At 35.0% G+C, this 17,980-nt stretch overlaps 2 protein-coding genes across 3 annotated transcripts; both read right to left on the minus strand.

Moving 5' to 3' along the window:
• Positions 1-4,075: 4,075 nt before the first annotated feature.
• Positions 4,076-9,510, minus strand: LOC144558022 (D-3-phosphoglycerate dehydrogenase 3, chloroplastic-like). Of its 2 annotated transcripts, XM_078306718.1 has the most exons (8): positions 9,044-9,510; positions 8,105-8,324; positions 7,226-7,602; positions 6,897-7,007; positions 6,476-6,571; positions 5,629-5,960; positions 4,378-4,719; positions 4,076-4,276 (listed from the first exon to the last, which is right to left on the minus strand). In XM_078306718.1, the coding sequence occupies exons 1-7, from the start codon at positions 9,413-9,415 to the stop codon at positions 4,380-4,382; spliced, it is 1,848 nt and encodes a 615-aa protein (XP_078162844.1). In that variant the 5' UTR covers positions 9,416-9,510; the 3' UTR covers positions 4,076-4,276; positions 4,378-4,379. The 2 variants fall into 2 exon arrangements, with proteins under 2 accessions (XP_078162844.1, XP_078162843.1); XM_078306717.1 differs by having other exon boundaries at positions 4,076-4,719.
• A 3,697-nt stretch (positions 9,511-13,207) lies between these two features.
• LOC144557866 (zinc finger protein CONSTANS-LIKE 3-like) lies at positions 13,208-14,753 on the minus strand. The gene is made up of 2 exons (XM_078306490.1): positions 13,912-14,753; positions 13,208-13,643 (listed from the first exon to the last, which is right to left on the minus strand). The coding sequence occupies exons 1-2, from the start codon at positions 14,626-14,628 to the stop codon at positions 13,344-13,346; spliced, it is 1,017 nt and encodes a 338-aa protein (XP_078162616.1). The 5' UTR covers positions 14,629-14,753; the 3' UTR covers positions 13,208-13,343.
• Between the last annotated feature and the right edge of the window lie 3,227 nt (positions 14,754-17,980).

Below are 17,980 nucleotides of genomic sequence, written 5' to 3' on the forward strand. Positions count from 1 at the left end.
CTATTTTTTTAGATAGGTACAAAAATATTGTTTTTAGATGGTTCAGATTTACTGATTTTGTACCTATCTAAAAAAATAGTAAAAAAATTCCTAAAAATATAAAATTTGGTCTCCAAACATATTTTAGTATGGAGGTTAAGTTGAACGGTTCGGATCGACTGTTTGAACTTTGAAAATGATGGAGAGAGATGGAGGCACAAAAACATGGAGGCATTTGAACCCTCCTCTAGTTAATTAGCATGAATTGAATTCATTAAAAATATATTAACTCTATAGTCTTAATAAATTCTTTTTTATATCAAATCTCAAAAAAATTGCAAAAATAAGAAAAAAAAAGTACACACATTTTGTTGGCCTTGTAAGTTGGTCGGGCATCAAATTCATATAATTTGATTGTCATTTTGATATTTTATTTAATGTTGTCAAGTATGAACGGCTAAACATTAGAAGCTATTTGATGGCTACTAAAAATTTATTATCTCAACATCTCGAAGTACTAGAATCGTTCAAAAATGGTGCTCTTAAGGAGACAAATCTATAATCTAATTTGTGGAAGAGATCTAAAGAGAGAAAAAATAATCACTCAAAATGAAAACCTGCCTCCTTCAAAATTCATCCCCTTAATATTGTGGTAACACTGCTTATATTAATTTAAACAAGGCGGTGTTTAGCAATCTCTATAATTTAAAAAAAAATTATGTATATTGAAACTTAACTATAGGCCTAGCACATATAATATTGAATTTAATATCTTCACAGAAAAAAGAAAACGTTTAATATAATATTGAATTTAATATCTTCACAGAAAAAAAAAAACGTTTAGTTAAAAAAACATTTAATAAAATGATTGATGTAGTTACCGAAATTCTTATTCTAAAAAAAAAAAAAGAACTCAAACTTAGCCTTCTTAATGAGCTTACCGTTAAAGTTTAATTAAGCTCAGGCTGTCCAAGACTAATATTATTATCCCTAAACTCATTTATGCGCGGGAAAACATGACAAAATTTGCTACACTAATAGGCTAATAGCAATCTTATGATCATATTTTTCTATAAATGAGAAGTTTCTCTATCAAGTGCCAAGATTTGTTTTCTAAGCAAGCAAAATGAGAAGCCCAATGCAAAGAGTGGAAACATTCCCTTTTCTAAAATGACATAGTTTTTCTAATAGATGTCAATTTTTAATTACTGACAAGCAAAATCTATATGTTTTTCCATAACAATAAATTAATGGGTGCTATCAATGTATGGAGCAATGTTGTTCGCAACTCCTCTCGTACTCTGAAAAATGTCATGTCTCCTATACAACAACAACAAAAAATTATTCAGCTAACATTTTTGATAAGTCTCAGTTATATATACTTTTGATTAGAGTTTAATTTTAAAAATTAAGCCAATTTTTTTGTATTTTAATATAATTTTGTGTTAAAATATGTCAAAAATCAAGTTACTGTCAAAGTATATTTAAATTGCACGAAAAGGAGCAAACATGGTGTTTGTGTGACCGCACAGTTGAAGAAATAAGTTTATCAAATTTTAGACTAAGTTATGCACCTTCCAAGGGATTTGTGCAGCCAAAGTCCAGTTTGTACGGGCCGCACGGATTATTTGTGTCCAAAATGGGGAGACAAACAAAAAAAAACAAAAAAAACGGAAAATTTGGCAAAAGAACTCTATAGAGTTGTGCGGGCTGCACTATTCATTTGTGCTGCCACACAAAAATGACACATCATTCATATTTTGACTATAATTTGGTCATATGAATTTAGATTTGGGTGAATCAAAAGATTCACAGAAAAAGGAAAACAAGATCTACAACCTCATGAAGGAAAGAGATCAAAATTTGGAATGTGTAGGTCGCATGAACCTTCTTAAGAGGAGCACCAGCTGGGATTTATTGCCATATTGACGAGATTTTACCTTATTCGTTTCCTAATTGCCTTGCTTTGCTTTCCAATCCAAGAGAACTTCCATGTGAGATCCAAAACGCATAAAAGAAAGAAATTTCAGTTTTTGTGGCCACACTAGGCCGCACAGAAGGTCTCACCAATGCGATTTATTACCAAAACGTAACCGTATCTTCGTTAGATTTACTTCCATCTGCAAAAATTGCTATAAGACATGAGACAACCTGCAAGAGAAAGGATCTTTCATTCATATTTGAGTCATCTTTGTTTTACACTTTTACTTGTTCTTCTCCACATCTCTATCCCCTTTTCTAAGTGAATCAAGGCAATTGAAGCTTTGCTCGAGCGGAACGACATGACGATGAAGGCATCAAGCAAGGAGATTGGTGTAGTATATTCTCTTACTTGTTTTACTTAGTTTTTATCATATCTTCTCTTATATTTCTTTTGAATGTTAGCGCACCCTTAAAAAACTAGATTTCCTCTCTAGAAGTTTAGGCTTTAAGCATGAACTTGTGTAAAAATCTATCTTACTTAAATGATTTTCTTTATGATTATTGTTTGCATGTATGATTGTTCTTGTTGATTTTATTAATTTGTGTGATTGCATGATTTGTGTTGCTTGATAATTAGTATCACACTTGGGTCTAAACAACATGAGTAGAGTAGGATCAATAATTGATGGTACCAAATTATTTGCATGAATATCTTAGGATTTGAGATTAGAAATGACCAAATCTAATTCTTAGTCCAGAACCACAAGAATCAAAGGTTAAATTGAGGTGAAAGACTTAATCGTGAAGCCTCATATTTAATTTGGACCTCTAGAATAAACCAAATATTGATATGAATGACTTAATCGTGAAATATCGTTATTTAGAGATAAACTAGGCTAACTTATGCTTATGGTCTAGACCACTAGAGTGAAGAACTTAATCGTGAACTCCGAATTGTTTAGGCACGTTATTAATTCATGAAAATGACCCTTAATGACATTTTAGGCTTAGAAATCCCAATAATGTAATCATGAATTTAGAAACCAAGTGTGAATTTGACCGAGTTATTGTATGTCAATAGCCCCTATACTTCTCTTTATTGAATCACAAAACTTCTTTTATTTGTTTGTTTAAATTGCTTTTGTTACAATTAAATTCTCAATCATGTATTGAACCTAACAATACCAAATTTGCAACAAACTCCCCTTTTTACTTTTATTACACATTTTAGAGTTAATTTAGTAAAAAATAATATTTTCCATTATCTTTAAATCGATACCTAATTTACTATAAAGATGGATTGTATGCTTACAACTAACCTATTATAGTGTACTAATGTTTTATAAATTTAAAAGTGAAAAGGTGTATCAAATCGACCTAAAAGTTCCATACCTAAAATGAAAACAACCCTCAATTTTTAAAATTTCCTTCCCCATCTATTTTTTTTTTTAAAACCTTTGCAAAAGCTGCAAAGCTGCAAAGGAGAATCGAACTCTCGATCTTTGGGTACAACAACTTTATGGCCTTTTCCTAGCCAATTGTGCTACCTCCCTTCTCCCCCATCTAGTTTGTTAACACTTAACATTGATGATAAATTGATACGAAAGTTAATGAGTACAGATCTGGTGAACAGAATAATACTGAAAGTACAAGCATGATTGCTTAAAAGGCTTTGTTGTTGATTTTTTTCAACTTAGGCCGATCTAAGCTATTCATGTTTGGTTTAAGGTCTAAATTTATACCATGACCTAAGCTATTAAAAAAAATAGTATTTACTAAAGAATAGGGGAGAAAATTTTGGATAGTCACTGCCAGTGGTGCTAACTCTCAAGCCACCTGGAAAGGTGATTTAAATTTAGAGGCCTAATTTTGGAGTTTTTTTTTTTAAGGTTCTAATTTGGAGTTACGCCGAGTTAAACCGGCCTAGTTAATCTGCATTTGGTGAAATAATTGAGACCTAAACACTTTATTCTATTGTTTAGGCCTCAACCAAACACCACCTAAGGACTATTCCAAACACATGATTGCAACAAGGTAAAAATGAACCCGCACAAACAATCAGCATAAAGCAGATAAACACATGTTATGAATCATGGACAAGCAATAAAAAGCATTTGCAATTGGAATGTTGCAGTTAATTACATGTAACACGTGACATAATCATAAGACAGTATTATCATGTATTTCCTTTTTTCTTTTCCATTCAAAGAATTGAACTACAATGTTATATCTTCAAATTCCAATGTTAGATATCTACATAAACTAACATATCCAAAATCTCCAACTCCAATCAATCAATAACTATAATAAAACTAAAAATAACCAAAAAATAGTCGCAATGATCAAGAAAGGAATGCTTTAAAGATAAGCATACCTGCAATAAACCCGTTGTAATGTGGGATGTACATGTCAGCCAGCCTCTGAAACTATTCTGAACAAAGCACAACAGAATTATATAAACCTCAGCTAGATTACCTCTAAAGCTTGAGGAAAACAAATTCCTCGATATCTGGAATTTCACCGATCATTTTCAGAGTCTCCTTCTCGGGCTCCTCATCAACCCCAATAGCCATTATCGCTTGCTTTCTTGGCACTGTTCTTGCCACGCTCATGAAACTCACATTGACATTTTTGGCCCCAAGGATAGAACCAACTCTGCCAATCATCCCAGGCTGGTCCACCTGGCGACACAAGATCACATTTCCTTCCAAACTCACATCCACAGTGAATGAACCGACCATAGTCAGCCTTGGTATGCCATCCCTAACTCTCCCCTCGACCCGCACATCGCCCGCATCAGAAAGGGCACTTGCAAACCTGTTAAGTGCATATATGTTGAAAATATGCATGAAAATTGTTGATTAATTAGGTATTGGAGCACGAGTTCCTGAGTTCAAAAGATGGGATACCTCCTGTTAGTAAGGAACTAGAAGAGAAAGCGCCCCAGCACATCTTAGGATTCAGAACTGAATCTGAGATGCATATATATTTACTTGAATAAACTAACTATTACATTTTGGCCCTACAACCTCTGAAAAAGGCCTGAAATTTTGCATTTGCTCCTTAAATCTCTAAGTAATGCTATTCATCTTAATTATTCCTTGTACACTCACAATTTATATTAAATTGTATGGTTGTGTGTAAAAGATAAATGATTAATTTAAGTGTTCTTTGGTTGCTCTAATCCTAATCTTCTGGAACATATTTCTTATTTGTTTAGAAATATAATTTATGGGTGCTCATACATTATAAAAAATAATTTAACACTTCACAAATTGTGTCCTAGGTATTTGAAAAATGTTGTATGAAGGTATTCATATCATAACGGATACAATATATTTATCTGTATCCGTGCAACATAGGCACAAGTTAATGTATTATACAAAAAATCGGCGAAAATTGAAATTAACTGCTGCACTTTAGGGTACTAATAGTGAAAAGTGAAAAAGGAAAATTTTAATGTGTACCTTATGCCTAGATTTTGATAGCCTATAAAAATGGAGTAATACTTGTATTCCCCTTTGGTCTATTATTTGAACAAAATAACCAAATCAACAATTCCCCTTTTCTATCATTTATTTGGCCAGAACATAAGAGGAAGACAATTAAGATATCTTAGCTTTGGAGGTGGTATGAAAAAAAACTTTGATTTTCAGAAAGGAACACATGAAATTTCCTCAAAGATCAAACATGCCATCTCAGTCAAAAGTCAAATAGTAACCTTACCTCGATTCAACATTTGGCAGATGTATCTGGATGGAATCTATAGGAACCCCAGGCGAACCATCAACGAATATTCTCTCCTCGCTCAAGCGAAGCCCCCGCAGCTTAGAGACATAATCTGCATTGACAATGTTGACAAATACACTCGATATGGGCTCCAAGATGCCTTTTGTTACCATGGCACGAAGGAGCCTCGTGTCTAAGTCATCCGGGTCCCGTGAAGAAGTGTATACTACCTTTACACCTTTGATGCCAGTGTTACCAGCCACAAGCTGGACAGCTAAGCGGCCAAGTTTCTCAGCCAGTGTGACATAAGGTAACAGCTCTGTCACCACCTGTCGTGTTAAGGGAAGTTTTTGGTTTCAGGTAAAGTAATATAAATAAAGCAGAATGAGGCCATGGTACTATGCATAGTGCGGATTGGTTTCTTAGTATGGATCAATATCTTCATTTTCAAAATTCAAATAGTCGATCTGAAATGATCTGCATGATCTCCATATAAATATGTACCTGCACTGCAGACTAAATTTTACATTTTTTAGAATTCTTTTACTATTTGTTTACATAAGTAGAAAATCACTACTTTTGAATGGTCTATAATTTTTAGATCAAGTGTTTTTCTAATCATTAAAAAAATTGTAAAAAATGTAAAATTTGATTGACAATTACAATATCATCATGTTGAGCAGTTCAGATCAACTGTTTGGGTAATAAAAACAGAAATATTGATCCATACTACGGACGAATGTGCACTATGCATGGTACCATAGCCTCACTCAATAAACAATGTATTATTTTCTGGAACAAGCAGGGACATTTATTTAAAGAAAAGGTTCCAACTAAAGGGTACCTCAGGAGGAATCATTGGGGCATTTACAGCTGTGGCAGCGAGTTCTCCTTTAAGTGCTCCAACTACTGCCTCGGCTACCTCCATGGCTACTCCTTCCTATGATATGAGCTTTGCTCAAGTGAGTTTACAAAATAAATTTCCAAAAACTCTCAAATATCAAGTTTGCCCATCTAGGCAACAATGTTCTGGGTACCTTCCAGAAGTAAGATAGTCAAATAGTATCCTTCAATGACTAAACTGCCCTCAGGTCCTACTAGTGCCATAAAGTAAAAGGCATCTGGTTTTAGCATAAACCACCTTGTAGGTGCAAAGAACTAGACTCTTTGTTGCTCAATAGAAAAGGTTGCTTTGGTCGGGTAAGATTGATATTCAGAATTTTGAAAGGGCGTTTTGAGAATAAGACAGAACTACATAAATGAACCTGAGCTTCTGCTGTGCTAGCTCCCAGATGAGGTGTAACAGTGACATTTTCATGTTGTACCAGCCTGCTGTCCTCTGGTGGTGGCTCCTCAGTAAAGACATCAAGTGCAGCCTGGTTTATTAAATAAAAATCAACTGCAATTAGGAAAAGTTTTATTTTTTTTAGACTGAAAATAAAAAACTCATTAAGGATGTTGCTCCTCAAAAAGATTAAATCATCAAATTCAAGTTGTGTCTCCATTTCTAATCGCAAAGAGCATTCTCTGATATTGTGCCCCTGTCGCACCTGAAACTCCACCTGCAAAAGGAAAGAAGGAAAAAAAAAATCACCTGAGCAACAGTTCCATCGTCAAGAGCTTGCACCAGTGCCTCTTCATCAATAACTCCACCTCTTGCCACATTCACAATCCTGACCCCTTTTTTGACCTTTGTGAAAGTTTCTTCATTAAAAAGTTTATTTGTTGTGGGAGTCAGAGGCATGTGAAGGGAAATGAAATCAGCAGTTGAGATAGCCACATCAAAAGGAACAAGCTCAATGCCAATTGCACGGGCTCGGTCCGCAGGTGAATATGGGTCATGGGCCACCACGTGCAGGCCCAAACCCTTGGCACGTCTCGCGACTTCAGACCCAACCTTGCCAAAACCCATCACAGCTAGGGTTTTTCCAACAAGAGACACTCCTACATACTTGCTCCGCTGCCATTTACCTGAAGACAGGTGTAAATTTAAAAATTTATGCGGTATGAGAACTATTGTGTGGTATAAGTGTAAATTTAAACATTTATGCAGTCTTTTAAGAGAACTATTGTGTGGTATAGCATGGGACCAGCCAAGTAGGGTGCTCTTTTGCTCATTTTAGTTGTGGAAATCATGACAAACTGGCCAATACTGGTACAGTAACATCTGCTACGTTGCTTAGAAAATGTCCCATGGTATAAATTGGTACCAACCAGTTGTATATAGATAGATGTCTGTACAACCTACTACTGTACAGCATTGGTTAGTAGTTGGCACTGGTAAGAGTTACAGATTATAGTGTAACAGGAAAGTATATCCCAAATTAGCTTTCTAACAAGAAACATGCCCAGAGTTTCTACGACTCTTACAGCGAGAAATCGATGGTCAAAATAGTTTATAATTAAATATGCAAGTCTCTCCAATAGCAATCCCAGCCTAGGTACCACTTGAGAACAGAGGATTTTAGCATACCTGCCTTTAGTGAGGCGTCAGCAGGAGCGATGTTGCGGGCCATGGCTGTCAGGAGGGCAATGGCATGCTCAGCAGCAGCAATAGTGTTAGCGGTGGGGGCATTCACCACCAGACATCCGCTCTCTGTTGCTGCTTGCAGGTCAACATTGTCTATCCCCACCCCCGCCCTCCCCACCACCTTCAGCCTCCCTTTTGATGCCTCAAACACATCTCTCGTCACCTGTATAGGCACAAACCCTTGAATTCACTAGCTTGTTCTTTGTTTTGTGTTATTCTGTTCTATTTTTGCAAAGCATGCCCGAGGTATTGTATCATTGATTTTCACAGCACATCTAGGGATTTGACATTGCTAGCATGTTGGGATGCATCAATTCAACAATATTGATACTAATTCCTATGTTTTCAACACTAACACAACAAGTGCCCACAAATATGTTTTTTTATTATTGTTATGTGAATTTTTTTTTATGGTTGGTGATTTAAACCGCCAACAAATATATTGATAATAAGAAAAAGTTTATTTACAAAATTGTTATGTTAATTATCTTATTGATATAATGATGAGATTAACCGGTCCAGACCAGTATGAACCCTGTATTTGTAAAGTCAGGAGGCAGCGAATAGTCAATGGTCACAGATGCCAACCAAAGTGAATATTTAATTGATAGTGGTTTTTAAATAATAGCATCACTATTCACTACGTTGTACGTAGTTACAGCATCAAGCGTGCACGTATTATGCAAAATCTCAATCTTTAACCATAAACGAACTAAAACAAGCTAATGCGTTCTAGGTTCTATATATCACAACTCACAAGTGCCATATGCAACAATTAAAATGATTCTTCTCAATCAAACCCATTCAAATTTACTGTTTGCAACATTAGAAAGAGCAAGGAGTACATGAAAAAAAAAAAAAAAATCCATGCAAAACTAAAACCTTGGTGCCGCTCCGAACAATAATGGCATCGCAGAGAGAGATTTTCGCGCAAAGCTCCTCCTGCGAAAGGTTATAAGCACAATCGACATTCGCAAACTCCCTCAGAAAGGACAGCCCCGCCTCGCCTAGCTTCTCCGTGACAATAACCGTCGGTTTGGTGCCAGCTGTCTCTGCCGATGTGGCGGCAGGAGAGGAGGGAAGGAAGCGGAGAGAACGGTTGGAGAGGTGGTGGTGAGTAGAGAGGCGGAGGGAAGCAAGAGAAAAGGAGGGCAATGGAGAGAGAACGGAGAGAAGGGAGAGAGAGGTTGTAGGGTTTAAAGTGGTGAGTGTGAGAGGTCGAAGGGAGTGAGGTGGAGGTAGTAATAGCGCCATGTTTTTGGAGAGTAGCGGTGGGAGTGATGAGTGGAAGAGATTTTGGGATGATACGATGTTATAATTGTAAATAAACCCTTGACAAAATATGAAATTTGTAACGTTAGAGAAGAATGGTTGTGCATTTGTGCTGCTCTGCACTACGTAAATTCTAAGCATTGAAGGAACCACTTTACAATTCTAACTTTCTAAGCGTCGTTTTGGTTTCTGTCCAGAGGGTTTGGACATGATCTATTTAAAGTCGTACCTAAAGTGTTCGATTCATTTAAAAGTTCGTTCGGACGGTTTAGATTGACAGAGGCCATTTAAATTTATTGTTTTAATTATTAGCACGAGTTATGATGCCAATCGGACGGTTTGACTCGGGTTTGGATATAACTTGTCCAGTGACCTTTGAACAAAACCCAATCTCTTTCCCATTGAGGTTGTCGACGGCCCATCATCAGTGGTCACTTGGGCTGTTCGCTTTTCACCAATATGAAAAGATGATGGATGATTCCTGGATTTCTTCCTGAGAACTGAGAAGTAGGGGTGATTAATGAGCGAGGCATGAGCGAGTTAGGATTTGCTCATGCTCGCTCATTAAGTAAATGAGCGAGTTATAAGCGGCTCACGAGTTATGACTTATGACTCATAACAAAATTATATAGTGTGCCCACGCATAACAAAATTTGTTAAAAGTCATTATAACAAAATCTAACAAATTGTCATAATTCATTTAAATGAGTGAGTTGTTATGACTATTACTTGTTTTGGACTTTAGGCGGAGGTTTTGGTTCTGCCGATTTACAAAAAAATGAATATGAAACTATGAATATTAGTATATTATTAAATGTTACATTGTGCTCACTATATTACACAGGATTAAATATGAAACTATGCTCACTATTTATCAATCTTAATGAGGCAAGGTTGATATTATACATAGTTACATAGGATTAAATGTGGCAGGGATTAGATGTGGCAAATTCTTAATGAGCGAGTTATGAGCGAGTTGGGTCATGCTCATGCTCGCTCATTAAGTAAATTAGCGAGTTGTTAATGAGCGAGTTTAAATGAGCGAATTTAGACGAGCTTTTAATAAGCGAGTTATGAGTAACTCACGAGTTATGAGCGATTTACTCACCCCTACTGAGAAGTGATGAAAGTCAAAAACAACAACAATGAAATTACATTTTCAAAGAACAAAACAACCAAGGAAAGCATGTCCATTGTCCTGTCTAATCAAATTAATTCACCAAATTATATCCTGAATTTAAGTAGATTACTAGATTACAACAACAGCTGGATCGCATATTAGCATGCGAATTTTTTTCATAAACCATAATTGAAAAATGGATTTTTAGGGAACCAATATGATTGCAACTTTTTTTTCAAAAACCATAAGAACCGTGGGAACCTCACGGTCTGGTATTTTTTTTTTCCAGACCGTGTGCTTCTCACGGTCTTGCCAAAATTTTTATTTTTTTTTTATTTTTTTTTTTAAAAAAACAGATTTTTTTATTAAAAAAAACAGATTTTTTTTTCAGACCGTGGGGTTCCCACGGTCTCAAATTTTTTTTTTTTTTTTTTTTTTTTTTTTATAAAACAGAATTTTTTTTAATTTTTTAATTTTTTGTATTAAAATATTAGAAATTTGAATATGTTTCTTTGAAAATAGATGAAATACAATATAATTTGATTTATTAGAAATACTGCAATAAATAACCCGGATCAATATTTTTCAGGTCGGATTTTTCGCGGCTGTAAGAAAAATTAATATATTTATTTATGTGTTATTAGAAAAAAATAAAAATGCTTAGATTCTGAGTTATTGATCCCGGTTCAAAAGTCACTTCTAGGTAATCCAGAAAATATTGTGATCTTTCTAGTAAATTTAATTTATGAAAAGTTGTATCTATTTTGAGAATTCTTTTTGAATAACAATTATTAAATAACTTAAAAGTTATTATTATTTTCAAAAATAGATACAACTTTTCATAAATTAAATTTACTAGAAAGATCACAATATTTTCTGGATTACCTAGAAATGACTTTTGAACCGGGATCAATAACTCAGAATCTAAGCATTTTTATTTTTTTCTAATAACACATAAATAAATATATTAATTTTTCTTACAGCCGCGAAAAATCCGACCTGAAAAATATTGATCCGGGTTATTTATTGCAGTATTTCTAATAAATCAAATTATATTGCATTTCATCTATTTTCAAAGAAACATATTCAACATTTCTAATATTTTAATACAAAAAATTAAAAAATTAAAAAAATTCTGTTTTATAAAAAAAAAAAAAAAAAAAAAAAAAAAAAAAATTGAGACCGTGGGAACCCCACGGTCTGAAAAAAAAATCTTTTTTTTAAAAAAAAAAAAAAAAAAAAAAATTGGCAAGACCGTGAGAAGCACACGGTCTGGAAAAAAAAAAAAAATTCCAGACCGTGAGGTTCCCACGGTCCTTATGGTTTTTGAAAAAAAAGTTGTAATCATATTGGTTCCCTAAGAATCCATTTTTCAATTATGGTTTATGAAAAAAATTCTTAGCATGCGGTCAATTTTACTGCTTCAAGTAAAGTATCACATAGCTGGTGCAGCCGTGCAGTAAACGCGTGATGTGATCTTTTATAGGACTGTACTTTGGAAAAGATAATCAAAGATTTCTCATTCAAAAGAAAACAAATAATAAGATTATAAAAGTGAGTTAGGCTAATATGACACTAGTGTTATATCAAACTAAATAACACCACATCTTAAACCCTTAGATCTGCTTTAAGATTCGTACTATCCGCTTTTACTGTTCAAGCATTTCATTTTGTACGAATCTTAAAGCAGATCTAAGAATTTAAGATGTGGTGTTATTTAGTTTGATATAACACTAGTGTCATATTAGCCTAACTCTATAAAAGGGATCGAAGATTTTATAAAGTAACGTGTAGGCCCTGTATTGCAGTCTAAAATGGACTCATCGGATCTACTTCCAGCCGACTTTGACAGTTGCTTCAATTTAATTTATTACTTTAGGTCTTTAAAAAGTCAACTGGCCTCCTTCGCAATTATCATTTCTTTCATATCTTGCGCGGACTCTTCATTCGCCGCTACATCATTTAGTTCATATAAGTTTAGCACCAAAAGTATGCACTAATATACAAGAGAGTTTTAAAGACGCAATTCGAGAGCCACAAGTGGCGATGCGAATTACTATTTCGACAACACCGAACTGTGGCAGCATCGTGAAATCGATCTCGTAGTGTTTATCCAATGCTTGTTTTAGAAACAATCAATAAGACGGCCATACTTGTTTACTGCGTTTCGAAAGAGGAACCCCAATGCCAAATGTGAATTCTTGTGCAATAATAGAAAAAATTTGATGCAAAATGTTAAGGTGTGGTCACGACACGTGAGTCACGCCGCGATTCGCGTGCCGTGTCCAAACGTAACTGGTCACATTTCTCACATTTAACTATGTTTTTATAATTTAAGTTAGTTTATTCAAGATTCATCATTTGATTAAGACCTAATTGTTCTAATTACACGTGACTCGCATGATTACATGTCGTACCGTGTTATGACCAGATCTTTCACGTGATGTGTCGTGCCATGTCAAATTTTCAAAAGTTAATCACGTCACGAGACAAGCAAGTCACAGCATAAAACAATCACACATGCTATGTCGTTCCGTGACGGAGTCGACTCTGCCGTGCCATTTTTCCCACTCTAACCTTGAGAGCAAGGATGCAGTCAAATATGTATGTATGCATAAGGTTAATTACCACTAGCTAATTTAAGGATTGACATGTCATGAGAGAATGATCAGATATACTAATTTCAAACATTTAACAAAATATTATACATGATACAGGCAAATTCAAAAAGAGTCTAGCCTAGCTAGGCTAATATTCCCTCGCCCTTAACACTTTCCCCGAATACAATCCTCAAAAAGTCGGCACGACGCTGTACCCGGGATCGATCATGAAATCAAAGACCCGATCGAACTGCTCCGCCTCAGGCTCGGTACTGTCTGTTCGCTTGGCGAAACGGCCCTTGATGCGGGGCCGTGTCTCTGCGTATGCCTTGCGGGATGCATAGCGGATTGTCTTCTCAAACCGGCGATTCTTCCGCTTCTCCCGGTAACGCATAAGCCTTGCTTCCCTGTCAATCGCCAGCTCAGCCTTCGTACTAACATGTGACGGCTTTGTTACATCAGGTACCACACCAACCTCAGAAGATGATATCTGAAGCAGGAAGAAAAGAAAATTAATTATTTTAGAAAACCTAAACATGATCACATGGACTATAGAACTCTTGTTTTATAAAGTTATAATTTGAATTTATGTTTTTAAGTATGATATGGCAATAGAAGTCTTGTTTAATTACTTGTGATCTTAAGAAATACATGGTGTACTGTACGCACAGAAACTGCGGCAAGTCCTGCAGTGAATGGCCACACTAATTCCTTCAAGGATTGGCCATAGTAAATACAGATCGGATAAGAGATCTTACGCTTTGACTGAAGGAGTTGGCGGGGAGAGAGCTATAAGCAGACTTAGCGTTGCCGCCAAAATCTAGCATCACAGTGGACCCCATTGGAACAGAGCCAGTACCGTTACCAGCTCGTACCGGCACAACACTATCCATCTGCTGTTGTAACCTCTCCAAATCTACAAACGGGTCCACCTCAGCCTCTCCAAACCCGAATTCCTCCATCTCAACTAGTCCCTTGTTCAGATTAAATCCAAACCCGCTAGCACTATTGTTTGAGTTTAGATTCGGGTTCATGCTCGGGTTCGGTAAGATCCATGACTCCGCCTCAGCCTCATTCTCCTCTGCTCCAATAGCCTCGCCATCTTCATCCTGGCCAAAGAGCCTATTAACGGATGCAGCTATGCCAGAGTGTGGTGAATCCAAGAAGGGTACGACAGGGACGCGCTCGTGGCGACGCGATAACGGGTTGGCAGAGTGGATATCGGAGTCGCACGTGGTACAGAGCGCGGCTGCGTCTGCCTTGCACGTGACAGAGGCTGGAGCTTGCTCACACACCTCGCACAGTAAGACGCGCTCGTGGCGTCGCGAAAGGAGGTTGGCGGTGTGTACACGTGCGTCGCACGTACCACATAGGAAAGCACAGTCGGCGCGGCAGTAGAGAAGAGCAGCGGCGCTCTTGCACGAGTCGCAGCGGCGCGCCTCGATACCCCAACACTTGGCTTTTTCTATTCCCATTATTATTAGAAAGAATTTCGAGGGGCTTCTTCGTTTATTTGCAGAGTTTCTTGTGGCTTGATTTGGTCTCTGCGCGTTGAGGTGGAATAATGGGATTGGATAGTTGGGAGTTGGAGGAGGAGACTTGTTTGCTATCTTCTGGGAGAGAGGAGTGAGAGTGATAGAGCCTGGACTTAGATTCGTGGAATTGGTGTACACTTAAATTGTGGACAAATCATGCAAGATTTTTTAAATTAGGAGATTAGTAATATCTTTTTGAAAAATTATTAACTTGTTAGTACTTAGTAGTAGCAATTTTCATTAGTAGAGTTGTAAAACAATATATAAGATGATGAATATTATGTTTTTTTCATTTAAATTTGTTAAAGTTCGTCAAGCATACAAATAAAAATGAATAATTAAGCTATGCATTTACATTTGGTTTGTATTTTTTATGAAACGAACTCTTGAGCGAAGTATCAAATGAAATTAACATGACTACGAATACTGAGATCGAAAAAACCGGATGAACGGGAGAAAAAAGAATTCATTTAGATCTGATGTAGTTTAAATCATGTGAAAGACAGAGAGACTTATCGATTGACTGGCAATCATTGAAAAATTAAATAAAATTATTGGCTTTAGATAATACATACTAAATAATTCTTCAACAACATCATTTAAGCATCATCATTGGCTTTAGATAAACTGAGTTGTATTAATAGGCTAATTGAGGAAAAAAATTAGAAGAGGTCAGAAAGCATGATAATAGATTAAAAAATTATGTTTTGATCTAGTCATGGAAGAAAAAAAAAAAGGAAGAAAACATTTGTAAAAAAATAATTTACATAAAAAAAAAGAATGAAGTTGTTCATTGTGATCTTTGAAGAAGCTTATAGTCTGTGGGATCTAGAAAAACAGTATATTTCTCTTTTATCAAAGTTGGTTATAAATTTTATCATTAATATTTGTAAGTTGTAACTTGTAACATAATTTAAGCTATGTCGTATATAGAAAGTAAAGACACATCAAACTGAAAAAAAGAGTTAGAACTTAGAAGTAGTAGACAAATATAGAGATATTATTTGCATTTAAATAATTAATATAAAAAAGACTTAAAATTATTTTCTTATAGGCTACAGATAAGTCATCTTGAAATAATTATTTAAAATTGTTGTTTTTTGTATAATATATTAATATTTGCAAATCCAAAGATGTCAAACATTAATTTTAATTAGTCCCACTTCTAATTATTGAACACCAGCATTTGATGCTTAATATATATGTTTTTTTATTATTATTTGAAGTTTACATAGTTTTTAACTCATTTATCTTATGATTTTTTTTTAGATACAAGTTTTTTGTATCCAATTTTTGAAATTGTATTTGCATTTAGAAAATCAAGAACACCAAACATACATACATAAATATATATATTTTATGAGCTACAATAAATTAACTTATGTTTATTAAAAATAAAATTAATTAACTTCTTGTTTTCTACTTGAATATGTATTCTTATTGTTTGTGTCCATATCCTGTTCCTATCAACAATTCAATTTGAAAGGGAAAAAAAAGTACTTGATCAACGTCATCTTCTCTATTACTATAGTATATCACATTAATTAGTGCTTCAAGAAGGCTCATCATTATTGTCAAAAGAAAATTTAGAACAAATAGTACAGAAAACGTGATATTCACATCAGCGTTTCATCAAAAAAATTATTTCTTAAAATTAAGCAGCAGGAACACAGTCTAACACTTTCTATGCCACAGGTTGACGGTCTAAACGCTAAACAATAGACCAAGCGCAGTAACTTGTGGAATAGATCGGCTGGGAGATTGGCTTGATGAAATGAGCAGGGAGACGTGGAGCTCTGATGGCCTAGTATAATGCAGATTTACGGGAGAGAAGTAATATGAATATTAGAAGGGAGAAATTGCAACTAGGCCCTTCATTATGTGCGGATAGCTGCCACAGTGGTCTGTGCCGTCGCGGGGCCCACACAAATTAGAGACCTCAATGGAGGGTGTCTCCTCTCCAATTTATACAAAACAGAGATTGCCTGTCTACTATTCAAGAAAAACAATCAAGAGAAGCATTGTGAATTTGTGATTACATAAGAATATAAGATTAGTCTATTCAGTAGAATAAGAAAATTTGGTAATATAATTAAAATACAATATTTATATTTAAATAATAAAAATGTAATGTGACTTGATTTTCATGATGTAAATTACAATATACTTTACAGTTAAAGATATGGAATACTATTCTAATTTGCTTTTTCACAATTTAAGTTCTTGACACAAATATTATTTTAGCTCTATGTTTACAAAAAAAAACATCTACATAACAAAAGGACTTGATTTCCTTCAAAATATTTAACTATTCTAATTGCATAGAGATCATAGAATCTGATAATTTTCATCAGATCCTATGATCTGTATGCAATTAGAATACTTTATACAAAGAAAATGGACAAAGAGCATGAATAGTTAATAATCTAATGAATGAATCATGTACTTAACCAAAATAAGACATTCTATGTAGTAGTTAATAAATATTCAGGTCAACTTGTACTTAATTTTTCTTACCATTACATGAGAATTCTTCTTAAGATTTTTGAACAATAATTTTGTCAGTATACTTATAATTAAAACATAATGAAATGGATAACTGGAGGCATCCATAATATTTGGTAATGGAGAGGATAGAATCCGTGAAGGCGTAGGTTTCCGGCCCCTACTGCAAGTGAAAAGGTGAAATGATTGCACGGCACGCCGTGGTGTCACTTGAGCCGGGTGCGAAAACGACCGCCCGGAGGCTCCAACCTCGTGATACTCCACGCCGTTAAATAATCCGTTAACTGTCGGAAATGTGACAATAGTAACAAAGAAGTGGTTTTTATCTTTATATTATTTAATGAAAAAAGAAGTGCTATTTTTCTATACGATCAGCCAATCAGACCTGCTTGTTGAATTTGATTTATTAGAAGTTCTATTGCATGCGCTACCACACACAAAAAAAGAAGAAAAGAAAAAGAAAAGAAAAGCGAAAATAGTAATGTAATAATCACGTGTGGGAAGGGTACATAATCACATTAAATTTCCTAATGCTGGAAAAGACAAACGACAACTTTTCGCCAAGATTGCATTCCGTCATGTGTTCCGTTATGTGATTAATTAATCTAAACCTCTCTTTCTAGTACTAAACTGTTAATTAATTAAGGGGAAAATCAACCATCACAATCAAGCATTGAATTGTTACGGTTACCCCAAGAAAAATGCAATTATCACTAAAACATAACCAAGTCCAAGTTTGACTATCAAACAGTTTTGAAACATTTTATTAGCGACTTTGACATAAATC

The sequence above is a fragment of the Carex rostrata genome, chromosome 8 (genome assembly GCF_964058835.1).
Source record: "Carex rostrata chromosome 8, lpCarRost1.2, whole genome shotgun sequence".
NCBI classification, from domain to species: Eukaryota; Viridiplantae; Streptophyta; class Magnoliopsida; order Poales; family Cyperaceae; genus Carex; species Carex rostrata.